At 33.8% G+C, this 19,733-nt stretch overlaps 1 protein-coding gene across 1 annotated transcript; it reads right to left on the bottom strand.

Annotated features, from left to right (window-relative positions):
* Positions 1-2,376: 2,376 nt before the first annotated feature.
* Positions 2,377-3,862, bottom strand: LOC102630715 (lignin-forming anionic peroxidase-like). The gene is made up of 3 exons (XM_052432436.1): positions 3,384-3,862; positions 3,066-3,228; positions 2,377-2,917 (listed from the first exon to the last, which is right to left on the bottom strand). The coding sequence occupies exons 1-3, from the start codon at positions 3,801-3,803 to the stop codon at positions 2,529-2,531; spliced, it is 972 nt and encodes a 323-aa protein (XP_052288396.1). The 5' UTR covers positions 3,804-3,862; the 3' UTR covers positions 2,377-2,528.
* Between the last annotated feature and the right edge of the window lie 15,871 nt (positions 3,863-19,733).

Here is a 19,733-nt window from a genome sequence, read left to right as displayed (position 1 = left end):
TTTATTATTAACAAATTCTTTTCGCTCTCCTTTTTTAAAAACAAGTGAACTTAATTTTTTAAACTATATGATCAGTTTTGAAAATTTTATATTATAATTTAGTCTGGAAAGTTTAACTTTGAGCTCCGCCCTCGCTGTTTGTTATTACTTTAAAATATTATCAACTACATAAGAACATTCAATCTTTTGTTAAGAGAATTTGCAAACATAAAACAATAAAATTCTTACGATTGTATTAGCTGAATAAAGAATACTATAAACAATTGGATGACTAGAATCTGATAAAGGCAGGAATAGATATTCCTCCGTCGAACAATTGAAAGAAATTCTTGGGCAACTGATCATCAATTGATAAGATCACAAACTCTTCGAATTTGTCCGGCGTTGCAGCTGCAAAATCATGATTGCTGGATGCCGTTTGTAGAGTAATTCAAACTTATGCTCCGATATATTAATTTTTGCATTGATTTCTGTTCATATGTTGACCTTAGTACACGCGTATCGTATAATTTACCCGACATCACACTCAATTTACCTAATTTGTTAATTTTATCCATACATATGTCAACGGTTAGCTCTGTTGATGCTGAGGAATTGGGAGTCCAGTGGAAATTATTAGATCAATAAACCAAAATACGTATGCAATATCAACAAACGCGTTGTGTCCAGCTAATAATTAAAATTGGTAGTGACCATCAATTTCGAGGACAACTAAACTAGAAACCCCTTGCCATTGTGACTAACTGCGAATGCCCTATAGGATTCCATAAATTCTAAATAAGAACTTTTAAATCCTGAGCTTTCACAGATGCCGACCGTTGAGCCTTGGATAATCTTCCAGGTTTTGAAAAGTTTCTTGTTCCACCTTGATACTAACTGTATCACCACGGATGAGAGAAGCATGAAGTTATTCAGGTTGAAAATCCAAGGTATCCTTGCGTTGAAGAACAGAAGCATGAGTTAATCGCATAAACAAAGTTCATGGTGTTTCATCAAGCTGTGGTTGCCTTTGACGTCCTTGGTGTTTCATCAAGGTACACCAATTCAGCCATGAATCCTTCCAGAGAAGTGATTTAATTAAAACTTACCAACAGCGTTTGGAATTTTCTTCATGTTTTGTGGGGAGACTTTTTTGTAAGTCAAACTCAAACTATATTCAAAAGTGAAGTAGTTCAGGAACTTGGAATTATAACTACTACGGAAATCTTCAAATCTGAAATGAGTTGCCGCGGTTTCTTATATAACAAACAATCAACTTGTGACTGCAACAATTGAAATGTTCTAATAAATTTATTATTTTGATATACTTTTTTAAAAAAAAAAAAACTAAGGATAAACATATAGTCTTTTTTTTGTTTTTTACTTTTTGAGTTACGAAAATATATAATTTATGAAAAAACGTGTTCTTATACATTTAGGTGTGTTATGGTGGTAACATATACATTCACATTTTACATGCAGACCGATCTCTTTGCTTGGTTTTTACCATATCGCAAGGTAGTATGGCCTACTCGTGTGCGAGTGCTCACGAGCCTTACTCATAGTTAAAAGGTAACTTAAAAGTTAAAGATTGTCTCTACTCAGGATATAAGCCCACATCATGGATCTGAGAATATTATTCCACATCAACCCTTAGTCATTATCATGTAGTAGAGTAATATGGGCTTACATCTTACATGTGCATGACTACTTATGAGCTACAATCATAATCAATAGCTACCTTTAGAATTAAACATTATCCTTGCTTAACTTAGAATATCATTACACATTAGTTGAGTATAATATATTATTGGGCTACTAATATAAGCTTGATGCAAACCTCAATCTTAAGTCAGTTTTTGAGTATAGTTTAGGCATATGGGCTTCGATAGCCTCAACTTTAATAATATTAGCCCTGTAACAATTCTCAAAATGTGGGATAATATCATTAATACATAGTCTTCATTTTATTATCGTATGAGTGATTTTGTCTCTATTTATCGTCGATCAATACATGTACAATTTTGCTATCGTAGATCATTATATACACAGATTTGCCATTACCATAAAAATAGGGAAACGCTAAATGATTTTGTCTCTATTTATCATCCACCAGTATATACACAATTTTGCTATCAACTTAAAAATAGAAGAATACTATTTGTATAGTAACAAGACAGTAGAAATATAGAAATGACAACATTATAACATGAACATTGCTGTCATTTTGTACGCTACAATGTCACTGCAACAGGAACAGCACCCATATTTTTGTCTTCCCATTATCTTGCTGCAGTTCAAATAGTACTGCTCGTAAAAATATAATCAACTAAGAATTTCCACTTATTTTAAGAGAATTTGGATAAGTTTATCATGATTGAATTAATTGAATAAAGAAAACAATAAACAATTGGATAAACAGAAAATAAAGATATAAACAATAGATTTTCCTGCCGTTGTGAGTTATTCATAACAAAAAATAAAATCAAAGAATTGAAATATGACACAATTGAAAATAATTGAAACAGAAATTCATGGACAACTGATCATTAGTTGACAAGATTGCAAACTCGTCGAATTTCTCCAGCAGAGCCAGTGAGAGGACTGATATCTGCCATCTTGATCATGGCAGCAGCAAAATCAGATTTAAATTTTGAAGGGTTTTTGCTATATTCATCAACAATGGAGTCAGTCGATCCACCACTAAACAGAACTTGGTCTGATGCAAGAAGTCCCTTCTTCTGAATGAGATTCTTGAAGTAATTGTTATCGAAAGAATTGGGTGTCACTAAATCAAGTGGTGATAGATTGCTGTCACCACCATTAGCCGGACACTGACGTCTACGAGTGCTCGCGAATCCAGCATCAATATTGCTTTGATTGCTATAAATCCTATCACGGAAAAATGCACACTGTGCTTGGCCAATTGTATGAGCTCCTGAATTTCAAATGAAATTACAAATTAATTAATATTATTGATTATTTAGTTATAGTTAATTAAGAATATTATTTTTTATATGTATATATTATGGCGTGACAAATACACACACACATATGTATGTATGTATGTAGGGAGAGAGGGGTACCTGAAAGGGCAACCAAGTCTCTTGCATTCAAGCCTTTGGTAGCGAAGGTGGAAATAAGTTTGTCCAATCCATCTGTAAAGCTGGGGAGGTTTTCTGCTAAGCTTCTGCTTGCAGTTGTTGAGTCTCTTCGACCAAGCTTAACTCTCCATGATGGTCCACCAACCTGTATTAATATTTTTAAATTAATTAACTAACCAAAACTAACAATGAATTATATATTAAGATTATTAATACAGAACGGTATCGGCTTATCACTATTTCTGTTACCATGTCTCTTATTGTATTAATCTTGTAGAAAATTAATGATGATTTACTCACAGCAAAAGAAGCATCACGGGCTGCAACAGCAACGATATCAGCGCATGAAACAACTCCAGGGCAAACTCTCTCCAGTTGAGACTTGACACTATCTATAACTTCGAACCCTCTAGCTGATTTAAAATTTGGAAGTGCATTTTTCTCGCTGTCAATGGAGGAGGAATCGTCCAACAAAATGGACGCGTCACAACCTTGAACGAAGCAATCATGAAAATGGAGGCGAATGAGGGATGCCGACATCCTACGCTCTCGTGAAACAGCATTTCTAATGCCTGTTCGGATTGTGTTGAGGGCACTTGGGCAAGTGGCATCGTAAAATGTTGGTGAGAGTTGTGCTTCAGATTGCGTAGAGATGATCAACAAAAACATGGAGACAATAATTGTACACGTGAACTTATTTGTTTGATAAAGAGAAGCCATTTTAGGTGCTATCTAGCTAGCTTCTTGCAAGTAGCTAATGAATAAATGGATTAACTGTTATCTTGAGTATTGAAAGATGATGAAGAAGCTCAATTGTTGCATGGTATTTATAGTGCTAGCTATTCTTTTCTCTTTGACATTGATACTCGTTTTAGTTCTGGTCCATTTTGGCGGCTTCATGCATATATAATGGTGACAGTAAGAAACTTTGACAGATGTTTTATTACTATTTCAGCCCCCGTTCATGATCGCTGCTTGCCGTGTTTAGAGCAAATCAAACATTTGCTTGGATTCATTAATGCATAAGGGAAAGGTTCGTGCCTTTGTATCCTGTTCATATATTCTCTTGCGGACTATTCAACTCGGAAATCGTAGAAAATCGTTGGAAACTGGGTTACAGCTAAGATAATTGCCCAATTTAAATAAAATATTATTGATGTTGACCTTAGCTAGGTTTTTATATCTTAAAGAAGAAAAAGAAAGGAGTCAAAATTTTCGGAATTTATTCTATCAATACAATGTCATATTTCAACAGTCATTGTGGTCTGTTTATGCATATATACGTTGGAAAATTCTCAGCAATGATGATGTTGGCGCAAATTTTCGTATAAATGTCTATTTTACAATATTGTCAAAGGTATCACAATTTTGTGAATGACGTTTACAACGTTTTTATAAAAGTCTTTTACAACATTGTAAAATTCACATTTGCACAGAATTTTGTGTGGACATACCCTCCAGAGAAGTTATATATGTGTGTGTGGGTGAAAATTTTTCAATTTAGACATAAAAATTGGGATGAATTGACAACTGCTAGAATAGAATTTCTCAAAACTGTAAATTATTTGGCAACATTATGAAAGTATATTCACATCGTTGTCAACTTATCCTTGATTTTATAAAATTTAGAATTTTCAGACCTAAAAATGATTTCGTGTGATGCTTAAATGTGGATTCATATTAACATTATATGTTGTTACAATTAATTTTTTTTTTAAAAAATGTTAACACCTGATGGTCTTAATATGAATACGCGCAAATTCAAATTCGCATTTAACATCCACACGTAGGAAACGCTGATGTATGTATAAAAGTCAAAAGCTTTAAGAGTTGACATGCTATAAGAGATTAATTTATTTTGACTATGTTTGTTTTGGTAGCGCAAACAAACGTGGTTTTAAAGTTGACATGCTAGTAATTAATTATCTCTTTCTAGTCCATCTTACTTTTTCTGATAATAACATTTTCTTGAATTTTAGTGACAAAACGGAAACATTGAAAGTAGATTGATAGAAAAAACAAAAGTTTTTGAATAATTAATTTATTGAATAATTTTGAATAATACAAATTAGGGTTTTAGACCCTTTTATATAATAATATTAAATATAGCAAATTTACTAAAATAGGTAAATTTGAAATATTATTTTATGATAAAATTCCCCTAATCAAAATAAGAAAAGGAAAACAAATAACACTAAAATCCGAGTTCTAAAAAAAATTCCTAAAAGAATCAGGAAAATTTGAAAAAATTCTAAAACTAAAAAAATGACTAGGAAAGAAGTAAAATTTTTGGTTTGACCCCGTGGCACCCATTTTGGGTTTGATTCTCTTATTGCAAGTTTCGAAATAGTATGTTATTCGCTGAAAATGAACACCTGTAGCTCACATTATGGCCTCTGAAAAGTACCCCGCTTGTAATACACAACCATCCTACATCATGTAGTATGTTATTGTTAATGGTGTACAAGTTTTTATTTTGGATTATCATATCTTTATATTTATTTTGAGTACTGGCATGCTTAAAAAAAAATTTGGTTAAAAACCACTCAACTATGCCATTAGAGAATAGAAATATAATGGAATTTTCATGCATACTTTAAAATGAACTTGATATGTGCACTGCTATAAAATTACCATCGGGTATCTACAAATAAGGCATACTCATGAGCAACGATCCTTTTATACTTACTACCTACAATAATTAACTAATAGAGATATATCAGACTCTATAAAGAGGTCATTATTTATATTTTTTTGCTTTATGATTTAATGCAAGCAATCTAATGAGACTTGAACCTAGTAGAAGACTGCTTTTTGCTACTAAAACTAGACCTAAGTCTTAAAAATGAGATGAAGAGGTGACTATTAGCCTAAACATATTGTAATTTTGACAATAACAAACATGTAACTTAAGTGATATGATAAATGTTGTCTTTCACATTTTCACTAGTTCTTGAAGGATAATATTTATGCAAGTGAATCAAATGAAGTCAAGATCAAGGCACTCAATGGACAACGACTTGATCAAGGACAAAGTTTAGCTCAACAGAGTCATTGTTGCGACAAATTCTTGTAAAACCATTTTGATTTAATATATGCATGGTTTAGCATTGGAGAAGCTCAAGATTTTGTTTAATAAATCATTACTTTTTATAAACCAAAATTTTTTTTTATTTGTAAGACAAGTAGTTTGTGGATTTGAGTGTTTTTCAAATTTTGGATTAAATTGAAAAAGTTTTGAGAACTTTGAAATCAATAAACATTATGTTAAAATTCTGAAAAGAACCCCTTTGAAAAGTATTATAAAGTTTTAGATAATTTAAAAAAGTTTTGGAAATAACCAGCATTATTTAGAATTTCTAAAATTAGATTTATTTGCAAAATTGTATGACATTTTGGGCCATAGTCAAATTATAGAAAGTTTTGGACAAAATATAATTTTAAAAAAACATGTTGCTATAGCATCACTGTAGCAAAATTCAAATTATAATGGTAACTTGCACTGTACTAAGCGACAATCTGGCTAATTAAGAGGCTAGCCGGCTGTTTGTTGTTTTTGTCCATAATGGCTAGTTTTTGTCTCCAAACTATATAAATTCAAATCCAATTCAAATTTAAAAACTTTTGCAAGAAAGAACAAGAGAGTTATTTGCTGTAATCTTCATTTCTTTATCAAATTTGTGAGAGCTTGAGTGTAAGAAACACTTTGGTTAAAAGATTGGGAGATAATCTCTTGTTGTAAAGGTCTATTGACACCTTGGAAGTCAATTGTAAGAACTTGAAACCTTAGGAGGGTTGGATAGTGAAATCCTCAAACTTAATTTGCTTGGAGGTGTGAACATAGGCAGGGATTGCCGAACCACGTAAAAATCTTTGTGTTTGCTCTCTCTTCCTTTACTCTTTTATTTTTTAGCATTATTAAATTTATTGCTTTTGATTTCATTGAGGCATTCAACCCCCTCTTGGATTGTATAACTAGTAATTCAATGGCTACGATCTCAAATCTTCAAAGAGGTCAATTAAGCATATTAATAACAGCTTTTGGAAATTTCTTTATATTTTATCGAAAGACTTTTTTACAACTCAAACTCAATATATATTCAAAAGTGAAGTGGAGCAGTACTCACAAACTTGGAACATAACAACTACGAAAAACTTCAAAACTGAAATGAATGTACTCACAAACTAAAATTAATTCCAAATATGACTTTTCGGTCAAGCATATAAAGGGATCCCAGAACCTCATCCTTGATATGCTATCCAGACTCTCAAAACCAGAAAAACTTCTCACCCTGTTTTCCACTACATACCACTTTCCGATCATCTCCATGGCTACATCATTACCCCCAGAAGCTCTCATCAAGAAAACTTTTTCCTTTAACAAAAATTTCTCTTCTGTCTTTGACATCCAAGAATTTGCAAAGAAAGCTCTTTTTCGTTTCTTCATGAAAGCCTACCTTGTCACCGAACCCTTTCCCTTTTCCACCTTCTACTCAGAAAATCTATTCCTTACAGGTCCAACCCTTGATCTATCCAGAGAAACCACTGAAGATGTGTTATGGTACATCTGGTGCCTAACAGTCACACCTCCACCAGTTTCCCCAACCAACAATGGATGAACCCGGACCCTCTCAACCAGGACCCTCCTTCACACCAGCACCACCAACTCAACCTACCAAAGTTGACAAAGCCACCCAAACTTCCCCTCAGTATACTCCAAAGTGTACTCCCAGAGACTATAATTGCCCTCGTCCACCATGTCGTGGTCCCTCCTGTAAGCATCCAAAGCTCTCCAAAACGTTTTTTCCAAAGCATACGGATCCAGATGCAACGGACAGCTCATCCGACAATGACTACCTGAATCTCTCCTCTCCATAAAGTAGTTTGTCTTGTTGTAATAATTATGTTTTACTTTATGGTTTTGTCTTGTATAATTATTGCACTTTGCTTTTGCTTTTGTCAAAGTCATGCTTTAATTATTAAAGCACTTTGTCTCTTTGTAATAATTAAAGGTGTGTCATGATGCTCTGATACCATAAAAGTACGTAATTTGTTATCCGACAGTGCAGACCAGACTAGTGCCTATTCAGGATCACCTCTAGAATTTACGTCGTCGGTTTCCCGTCGATATACTCAGATGGAGAACCAAAAAAAACCTTTTAAAATATTTTCTTTCTCGGGCTATATAACCCAAAACAGACTTTCCTTTGGTCTAAAACAAGGTACCAAACCAGATAAGAATTTATCAAAAGGTTTTCTGATGCACAAGATCCTTGCTAGAAGGCAAGTGCAGAGCATACTTCCTTAAGTTTCAAAATGAACAAATTTAATCTTTATTCCTTTTCTTTTCCTTAGGGCTTCATTTGCAGAGAGAGAAGAGAAGTTTAGAAATTCATGATTGAAAACACACAAGAGTTTATTACTTTCAAGCTTCTATATGTTACAAGCAAAGGGGAGATTCCTATATATAGGAGAAATCTCAGGGAAGATAGGACAGGATCCCTATCTTTTACAAAAGGAAAAGTAAAAGTTACATCATGACACACCTTTAATTATTACAAAGAGACAAAGTGCTTTAATAATTAAAGCATGACTTTGACAAAAGCAAAAGCAAAGTGCAATAATTATACAAGATAAAACCATAAAGTAAAACACAATTATTACAACAAGACAAACTACTTTATGGAGAGGAGAGATTCAGGTAGTCATCGTTGGATGAGCTGTCCGTTGCATTTGGGTCCGTATGCTTTGGGAAAAAGATTTTGGAGAGCTTTGGATGCTTACAGGAGGGACCACGGCATGGTGGACGAGGGCAATTATAGTCTCTGGGAGTACACTTTGGAGTATACTAAGGGGAAGTTTGGGTGGCTTTGTCAACTTTGGTAGGTTGAGTTAGTGGTGCTGGTTGGAAGGAGGGTCCTGGTTGAGAGGGTCCGGGTTCATCCATTGTTAGTTGGGGAAACTGGTGGAGGTGTTGACTGAGAGGGAGAAATGCATCCCATGGGTCTTGGGAATCCTGGAACAGGAAGTCAGTGTAGTCTGGTTTTTCTTCCTTGATAATGATACATGTGGACTTTGGTTTGGATATGGCGGATGGAGTAGGAATCATGATGAGGTCATGTTGAGGACCTAAGGAGGTGTGGAAGATGTCTTTGTGTGGCGGAGTTTGGTGATTTAACTGACAAAGATAGTTGTGTAGGGTGGATTGGATTTCATTTTCGATGACAGCTAGATGTGGTGCAGTAAACCATTCATATACCTGGTCATGTGTCCAGAAAAGCTTTGTATCTGGATGTTGGAAGTAGGGCCTGTGAATGATAAAGACTGATGTGAACATCTGTGCTTCTGAGGCAGGCATTCGTTCAAGATTGTAAATTTCTGAGAGTTGTTGGAGCTTCTTTCTCCACTATGGTATTGGGGAGAACTATTCAAGTAAAGTCCAGGTAAGAGAGGTAGCTTTATTTGGGTCAAGGAGGTGTTCCAAAGTGGGAGTAATTGGTAGGACTAACTTGGTTGCATAAAGGACTGTTAGGCACCAGATGTACAATAACACATCTTCAGTGGTTTCTCTGGATAGATCAAGGGTTAGACCTGTAAGGAACAGATTTTCTGGGTGGAAGGTGGAAAAGGGAAAGGGTTTGATGACAAGGTAGGCTTTCATGAAGAAACGAAAAAGAACTTTCTTTGCAAATTCTTGGATGTCAAAGACAGAAGAGAAATTTTTGTTAAAGGGAAAATTTTTCTTGGTGAGAGCTTCTGGGGGTAATGATGTAGCCATGGAGATGATCGGAAAGTGGTATGTAGTGGAAAACAAGGTGAGAGGTTTTTCTGGTTTTGAGAGTCTGGATAGCATTTCAGGGATGAGGTTTTGGGATCCCTTTATATGCTTGACCGAAAAGTCATATTTGGAAAACCAATCTTTTAGTCTGAGTAACATTTTTTCGGGAACAGTTTTACCTTTGAAATTGAGAATATTGGATAAGGCTGAACTGTCTATTTGGATGAGAAAGTGGTGTCCAATCAAATGATACTCAAATTTTTTGATGCCATTCTTTACCGCTCAAATTTCTTTGAACACGCTATGGTAATGCTTCTGTGTGTTAGAAAATTGTCCACTAGTGTAAGCGATAAAGTGTTCTTTTCCATGGATGTCTTCGAGGAGGATGGCACCCCATAATTCATCACTTGCATCTGTTTGCAATATGCGCTTGCCATCAGTAATCAACTTTAATGGAGGCAGATTTTGCGCAATTTGCTTGAGAGTAGTGACAGCAGTAGTGTGGTCAGCATTCCACTCTGGGGGCTTCTTTTTCAATAAAGCCGAGAAGTGATGGGTGTAGTGATTCACATGTGGGATGAAGTCTCTGATGTAATTGATGATGCTGAGAAACTATTGGACTTGCCTTTTGGAAAGTTGCTGATCGGGAAAGTGGAGCAACTCTTGGGCAATATGTTTTCCTGGCTGATAATGGCCATCTTTTATGACCATACCAAGAAATTCAATATTGTCTGTAGCAATGGTGCTTTTTTTTGCCGATAACATGATTCCATGACTTTGGACAATATCATAGAACTGAGTTAACAGCTGACGATGTTCATCATGGGATCCTGAAAAAAGTAAGATATCATCAATGTAAATCAATGCATGATGCAGAATTGGCTGAAAGATTTTGACCATGGATTTTTGAAAAATGGATGGGGCTGTTTTGAGGCCAAAGGGTAGGACGGTCCATTGGAAATGGGCATTTGGGATACAAAAGGCAGTTTTATACCGTTCAGAGAGTTCAATGCCTAATTACCAGAAACCTGATTTTAAATCGAATTTTGAAAAGATCTGAGCATTCTTGAGAAAAGTAAATATGCTTTGTCGACGGGGTAAAGGAAACTTATCATCTTGCAAAAACATGTTTAATGGCTGGTAGTCAATGACTAGGCGTTTCTTTCCTCGAACAATTTCAGAATGCTTTTCAACATAAAAGGCTTGGCAAGCCCATTGAGAATTTGTGGGCTCAATTAGACCTTGGGCTAATAATTGGGAACATTCCTGTTGGGCTAGGAGTAAGTTAGATGGACTCATTCCTGGGTGAGTAGCTTTGGTTGGGTTAATGTCTTCATTGAGTTTGAAGGGTAACTTAACGAAGAAAGATTTATTTTTCCACAATGGGTTTGGATGGGTAATCTCAGCATGGGACTCTGGACAGAAACTCAAAAGTTTGGTTGAAATATCCTGATATGATGGAGGAGTCTCAGATAGATTGTACAGTTTCAGAATGTCTGTGAATAGTTTGAACATGGATTTGACTCGAATTCCAGTGGGAATGATTTGGAGGTGTTTGATCTGGTGAAGGATGTCAAAACCTAACAAGATATCCTTATTAGCAAGGGTGGGACCAATAACCTTGGTCCATATGACACAATTTGGGAAAATCTGAATACCAATGGGTTTTTTGGTAATCAGAGAGGTGGTGAACAATTTGCCATTGACAGCTTTTAAATGTTCTTCAGACTGTATCCAGTAGTCTGATGGAAGAATATGGGGGTTTAGCATGCTGTGTTAGGCTCCAGTATCAATAAGACCAATTGCTGGAAGGGGCCTTTGAAATTTTGAAAGCAGGATTTGGAGTTTAATGGAAGGTATAGGAACAGTAGTATCAAGAGACAGTAGCTGTTGGTGAAAAATCACTTGGGATTGATCACTGTCAGAATCATCAGAGGAGTTCTGCAGTGCGAACACTGTTTCATCATTGGGTTCATCTTGTTCGGAGAAATAGAATTCCAGTTCATCCTTTTCTGGGGAGTAATCTGTAGTGGCTTGGAGATGCTCAACTAATCGGATAGATTTGTCGCGCTTGTTGGGACAATCTTGGGCATAATGACTTTTTCTTTTACAGATAAAACATCTGCTTGATTTTTGTCTTTTGAAATCTCTAGAAGAGGATGACTTCTTTCTGAAGAATCTGTAAGGCATTCTGGATCGATGAGGTCTGGATGAAAATTCTGGATTTCTGGATTTCTTAAAATGCCGTTTCTTTTTAGGACTGCAATCACAATACTTTTTCTTTTTGCATTTGATCTGCAAATAAGGCTTTTTGCAAGCACTCCGAAATGGCTCTTTGTCTTTCAACAGTTCTTTGAAAAACTGCTTCTGCTCACAAAGTTTATCAAGACAAGTTTTGGCAAGCTGGAAGATTTTTCCAAGAGAGATGTTGTCAAGGGAAAGATTGGATGCTGTGAGTTGTCGCTGTATATCTGGTTGGAGTTCATCTGGAAGGGAAGCCAGAAATACATGTTTTAATGTAGGCTCATTGAATCCATTAAGCTTATAGAACAGCAAGGACATGCGTTTGTAATGAAAATCAAGATCCTTAGCATTAAGGGAACAACATTTCATGTTGAGATAGTCTCGTCGTGCAGCTTCAAAGACTGCAGAGGGGTCTCCAAGGAATTGATCATGGAGAACCGCAGGGGCACTTGAGACTTCTGGTAGATCAACAAACTGTAATTAGCGATATCGGCCTAAAGAATCAAACCAATCTCTTAGAGCACCTGTAAAATGAATAGCAAATTCTCTAAGGACTAATTAAGTTGTGGCTCCTGGACGTAGCATTTGGAGGTCAATCCAGGCAAACATTTCATTAAGGCGATCACGCCATTTATGAGATGGAAGATCATCAAATGTGAACCAAGGACCATTCAATGATTTTTGACTGGTGGAACCGGTCTAGGTTTGAGCTGGAGGAGGTTAATTTGTGGCTGAAAATTCAGGCATTTCTTCCTCAACTTCGGAGGGAATATCAACATATGGTTCTGTATGAGAGGTTTGGCCGGGATTAGGCTGATCAGGTTGAGCCATCAGGATTTTAGTGATATCAGCATAGGACTTTTCAGAATCACTAGTGAATACTGAAGATTCTATGTCAGTCTCAGTATGGCTATCAGAAACAGCTAGATTGGAATCAGAAGTTTGGTCATCTGTGGTAGAAGAGTGGGCGACTGTATGGGCTATGGTAGAAGAGTGGGCGACTGTATGGGCACTAAACTGGTGCATGGGTTGTTTATCCTTGGATTGAGAAGGTGGTTGGGATTCAGTTGGTGGTGGAGGTATTGGTGACGATACTGGAGGAGGACCAAGAGAATGTTGGCCAGGAATGGTAATGGATGAGGGATGGAATGTGACGGGTCACGGTTGGGGTTTAGGCTTTGGTTTAGGTTTAGATGGTGGTGGTAAGGGATTATCCCGAAAAAGAGTATGAGTCATGCCAAATAACTTGGAAGGATCATATTGTCTGATGGGGGAAAGCGTAGAGGCAAAATGGTGGTAAGTTGGGCCAATAGAAAGAATAGGAGGTGATGTGGTGAAAAGGGTAGGTCGTTGTTTTGCAGACTCAATTTGGTCAAGCTCAGCTTTTAAACGTCTGATCTCCTTCTCCTTTTGATCAAATTCTGGGCTATAATAGCCCTGGGCAAGCATAGCTCGTAGTTCAGAATCGAGTTGGGTAACTCGGGACTGGAGATTTTGGTGGATCTGCTGCATCTGTGCAGAGATGGAGTCAACTTTTGTCTCAAGTTGTTTAGTTCGTAAACTGATTTTCTCAACTTTGGAATTGATATTTACCAAAGTATCATTCTGTGCTCTGGCATTTTGGGTTTGCCAGTTGAAGACTGATTCAAAAGGTTTGAGAGGTTCTAGGTGACCGGATGAGGTAATTGGGGAAGAAATAAAGGGTTTGGACACGACATTGCGTTGGGAATCTGTATGAGTGTCTAAAGGAGAAAAAGAGGAAGAATAGTCGGATGAAGTAGATGAGAACATCATGCAAGGTAGTGGTAGTGTAGGATTTAAGATAGGTGATGGAATCTCAGATTTGCAATGCTTTGCAATCCATTTGAGTTCTTTTGTGTAAAAGGGTAAGGGAGCTGGTGGAGGTGGAGGATTTTGTGGTGGTTTGGGATCATAATGGTGGCAGGAAACTGGAGATTTTTTCTTTTTGGGTTTCTTTTTCCTTGTGGTGGCATAATCGTCGTCATCATCCCAATCATCCCAGCAGGGACAATTTGGGTCACACATGCCTGAGCCAGGGGTATCCCATAGAAAATGGCCATTGTGCTTGGCTGGATAAACAGGGTAACCTTTAGAATTGAACCCTGTAATGGGCAGATCTTCTTGGGCTGTCTGAACAGCTGTGATCATTGAAGAATAGGTAAAGGAGAGCCGAGGAGGCTCTTGTGGAGCACTTGGAGGTGATTTAAAAGTCATTCGGACTGTTCCATCTTGGCGTCTTTCAAACATGCTTTCAGAGGTCTGGATTAGAGCTGTATTGTTATGGAATTGTTCGTAGTTGGAGATCCATTCAAGCGGCATAAGCTTGATGAGCTCATGGCGAGGAATTTGTCGTGGGATCTAGATGATGGTTGGGATCTGGTCAGATTCGGCTAAGACCATGAGGGTATCAGAATGATGTTCAGGAGTGGGTAGATCTAAGGCATGATTTTGAAGCCTATAGACTAATTGGTGGTGTAAGGTGGCAATTTTGGCAGAAGAAATTTGTTCAGCACCTTGGATCTGAACTTGTACTTTCAAGGTTGTGGACAAATTGGGATCTTGAAGGGAAAGATTAAAGTTGGGATAGAAGGTGAGTAAAACACTGCCGGCATGAAGAGTTGTGAGGACAGTGCCAATAACAGCATCTTGGTACTGTTTAAACCGGGTATCAAGCATAGCAAGGCGAGCTGTAACCGGTAATCCTTTTCTCCCGTGAAGGGTAAGGATTAATCTGATGCCTCCAAGATGAAGATGAGTACAGCCTTCTCTTTTCCAGTTGGAAAGCAACTCGGAGGGAATCTCCAGAGTGACATATTGCTCAGCAGAGGTGGCTTGAAGAGCACATTGATCCAGGCGGGAAGACTGGATATATTCTTTAGGGTGAGGGCGTCTGGTAGAGATGAGAGTGCGGATACTGCGGGTAAAGGAGCTAGGTCGTTTGTACAACTGATAAAGGCTAATAAGAGGGTAGGAGGACTCACTGATTTGTGCTGATTCAGGGATATAGGAATATTTTATAAGGTTTTCAATCTTATTAGTGGTATGAGAAGTACAAGATCTAGGCAAAGATAGAGTAGAAGAAAGAGTAACAGGAGGGGAAGAGGAAGTAGAAGCCATGAAGGAGAAGTTCTCTCTGCGCCTGAAGTCTAAAGAGCAAATCAGGGATAAAGACTTAAATTATACCATTTTGAGCAAGAAAACAGGGATTTAGAAAACAGGGAAGATAGGGATCCTGTCCTATCTTCCCTGAGATTTCTCCTATATATAGGAATCTCCCATTTGCTTGTAACATATAGAAGCTTGAAAGTAATAAACTCTCGTGTGTTTTCAACCATGAATTTCTAAACTTCTCTTCTCTCTCTGCAAATGAAGCCCTAAGGAAAAGAAAAGGAATAAAGATTAAATTTGTTCATTTTGAAACTTAAGGAAGTATGCTCTGCACTTGCATTCTAGCAAGGATCCTGTGCATCAAAAAACCTTTTGATAATTTCTTATCTGGTTTGGTACCCTGTTTTAAACCAAAGGAAAGTCTGTTTTGGGTTATATAGCCCGAGAAAGAAAATGTTTTAAAAGGTTTTTTTTGGTTCTCCATCTGAGTATATCGACGGGAAACTAACGACGTAAATTCCAGAGGTGATCCTGAATAGGCACTAGTCTGATCTGCACTGTCGGATAACAATGCATGTAAAAGCATAATTTCTATACATATAGTGTGTTATGGTGGTAGCACATTCTTTTTCGAGAAAAAGGATAGTTACATCACTAAGGTTTAGAAAAAAAGATCATGCGGACCCCATCTAAAAAAGATCATGCGGACCCCAAGTTTTCAATAAAATCTCCTTTTAACCATAATATCATTTAGCTCTATTAACCCAAAAAATTAACTCCAATATTTTTTTAATACATAAAATATAAATTAAAAATAAATATAATAATATTTACATTTTAAAATAGTTTCAATATTTGAAAAAATAACTTCAATCTTTCATAATCTATTAGACATACTTTATATGTTATATAAATTTTATAATAAATGGAAACATAATTTTAAAATAGAAGGACAAAAATTTATATTATTTTGAATATCACATAAAATAACTTTAACATAATTAATACTTCAAAAATATTTTACTAATTGTCAAACCTATTTAACCCAAGTATTTATTTCTAAACTTTATAATAAATAAAATTATATTATTAAAATAACTATAATAGTTTAAAATTTAAAATTACTTTAAATTTTAAAAAATATTTTAATATTATTAGCCTACTAGACAAATTAAATTATTATATTATATTTGTATTTACTAAAAAAGGTTGAAATCGACTCTATTTTGTTACGATATTCAAAGGATATTATGACTAAAAAAGAATTTTATTGTCCTTTATTGAAAACTTAAAGATATGCATGACCATTTTGCAAACCTTAGAGGTGTAGCCTTTTTTTTTTTTTTGGAAAACCTGAAAAATCGAGAAATTTATTAAATAAAGTCCAAACATTTGATCAAGTGGACTTATATTTAGCAATACCACTTAAGGTGAATTGCTATCGATAATAACACTTACAATAACATATTTCATATAGATCAGTCTCTTTTTGTGGTCCTTCTCGTGTGGAAAGATAGTATAGGCCCACTCATTAAAGCTGATACTTTTGCCTGGTCTCTATCACGTGGTAAGTTAGGTCGGTCATTTTGCCTGGTCATTTTTTAGTGGTAAAGTAGTGTGAGCTTGCTCATTGATACCATATGAAAGCTCATGGATTTAACTTATATTCAAAAGTTAGCTTAAAAGCTGATGATCACCCCAATATTCTATGTAACTATTCAAAGCCGATGTGGGATAACATTTTGAACACATACGGTAAAACCTCAACGAGTTAATAGGCTTGAAACCATGAAAAATTAATTAGTAAAAATGAATATTTTTCAATCGATAAACTAATAAATAAGCATTGATTGTATTCGTAGCACTGATTTTACCTTAATTTATATTATTATGTTTTAGCTTAATAATAGTTAGTTGTTTTACGTTAGTAGTAATAGATTTATTGTAAAGTTTTTAATTTTCCATGTTAAAAATGATTATAGACCCGTCTGATGCAAAGAAAAGCTCAAGGCTCCTATATTATTTATAGTGTTATTTAGGTAGCTGACTCTACATAATATTACAGATTGGTTTTGTCCACGAAGGCGCGAGGCTATTCATGTGTAATAACAACAAAGATCCTAGACCTGTAATTCCATGTTGCCTTTGAAGTATACCTGGTCTTCATTATTTGCTTGTTGATGACTTTGTCTTTAGAGCAAATTAATCAATCAAACATTTACAATTTCAAAAAAAAAAAAAAGAAATAATCAAAACATTTGCGTGGAGATCATGATTGCTTGATGTGCATGGCATCTTCTTCTGCTATTATACGCGTATCTTCTGTTAATTAATTTATTTGGTGAACTTTGAGGCCGTTGGAAAAGATTTTTGCAGATGTGGTCAAAATTTTCCGCACAGCTGTATTAAATCAAATAATGGTAAATACTAGTTTAGTTCTTATATTTTGAATTAAGTGTCAGTTGGGTTTTTATATTTTGAACACTCTTATATATTGTTAAACGTGTTATACTTTTGCCCTTATTTTTTTAACTTTTACAAAAATAGTTACAATAATCTTGGGGATGTTAATAAAAATAAAAAATATTAATTTATCAAATTAATCCTAAAAGTAAATAAAAATTGCTATAAAATTTCTTTTTATTATTTTACTTTTAGGATTAATTTGATATTAATTTGCTAAATTTTGTAAAAATATTAATGTAAATAATAAAAAGTTTGTTTGAAGATATTATTACAAAAATACAGAAAAAAATAAGAATAAGAACACATGTTTAATAGAAGGGATGTTTTAAAAAAAATTTTAGAATATAAAAACTAAACGAAACAGTTAATGTTACGTTTACTTGTCAGTAATCGGAATGGACTGGAATAAGAATGGACTGGAATCGGAATGACCTGGAATGAGAATGGGAAATGAGAATCAGAATAAGTTGTTTACTTGACCTATAGGAATCAGAATCGGAATAGGCTGAAATCCCATTGATGTGTTTATTTTATCTTGTAATCGAAATCGGAATGAGTTAAAATGTAACAAATTACTAAAAAGTACTTGATGAATTATTATCATAATAATAATTTTATATTGTAATTATAGTGATTATTTATTCAAAAATTATTATTATTATTAATTTTTGTGAATAATATATTAATTAATTTTATTTTTAATTAATTAATTATAATGATATAATAATTAATATAATTATTATATTAATTATTATTATAACAATATATTAATTATTGTGATTATTTATTAAAAAATTATTATTATTATTATTATTAATTGTGAATAATATATTAATATATTAATTATTGTAAATTTTTTAATTAATTAATTATCATAATACACTAATTAATTATAATAATTATGTTAATCATTGTTATAAAAATATATTCATTATTGTGATTATTTATTCAAAAACTATAATTATTAATATATTATTGCTAATAACATATTAATATATTAATTAATAGTAATAATTATATTAATAATTATTAAAATTATATATTAATTGATTAATTATAATTATTAATATATTATTGTTAATAATATACTAATATATTAATTAATAGTAATAAATATATTAATTAATTAATAATAAAAGTGTATTAATTATTATGATTATTTATCAAAAATTATAATTATTAATAATTATTGTTAATAATATATTAATATATTAATTAACAGTAACAATTATATTAATTAATTAGTTAATAATATTTTAATCAATTATAATAATTATAATAGTAGTATATTAAATAATTATTTAATTATTAAAAATATAATAATTATTGTGATTATTTATAAGAAAATATAATTATTAATAATTATTGTTCATAATATATTAATATATTAATTATTAGTAAAAATTATATTAATTAATTATTAATATAATTATTATAGTTGTATATTAATTAATTAATAATAATTAATTAATTATTTTGATTATTTATCATTACTAATAATTATTGTTTATAATACATTAATATATTAATTAATATAATAATTAATTAATAATAATATGTGAATTAATTATAATCATAATATATTAATTATTGTGATTATTTATTCAAAAACTACAATTATTAATAATTATTGTTAATAATATATTAATTAATTATAAATGAGGACAATATGGACATTTTTAATTTTGGGGGAGGGCAAAATAGTCATTTCTAGGAATGGGAGACTCATTCCCACCTCCCCCTTGGGAATGAGTGTCTCATTCCTCATTTCTAAATTATGGTGGGCCCCACGATTCCAATTCCAATTCTCGACTCTATTTTGTGAAGTAAACGCCGTCAATCGTTCCGATTCCCGGCTCTATTTGGTATATAATATGAGAACTGTGTCCATTCATTAGTTGAGTCCAGAAAAAAATCAGTTATACCCCTTACTTTTTTATCAATTTATTAAAATAATAATATTTTTATTTTATTTTCATATATATCCCCAACTTAGTTACCCTTATGTTTCCATAAATTTAGTATAACAATAG

This window comes from Citrus sinensis, chromosome 8 (assembly GCF_022201045.2).
Source record: "Citrus sinensis cultivar Valencia sweet orange chromosome 8, DVS_A1.0, whole genome shotgun sequence".
In the NCBI taxonomy this organism is placed as follows: domain Eukaryota; kingdom Viridiplantae; phylum Streptophyta; class Magnoliopsida; order Sapindales; family Rutaceae; genus Citrus; species Citrus sinensis.
The sequence above is the reverse complement of the archived record's forward strand: the minus strand, read 5'-3'. Positions and strand labels throughout refer to the sequence as shown.

Coding starts and splice junctions, on each gene's coding strand:
- LOC102630715 (XM_052432436.1), bottom strand. CDS start 3,803: ATGGCTTCTCTTTATCAAACAAATAAGTTCACGTGTACAATTATTGTC. Junction 3,229..3,383: donor CCCGTGATGCTTCTTTTGCT/GTGAGTAAATCA, acceptor ATATTAATACAG/GTTGGTGGACCATCATGGAG. Junction 2,918..3,065: donor AGACTTGGTTGCCCTTTCAG/GTACCCCTCTCT, acceptor TTTGAAATTCAG/GAGCTCATACAATTGGCCAA.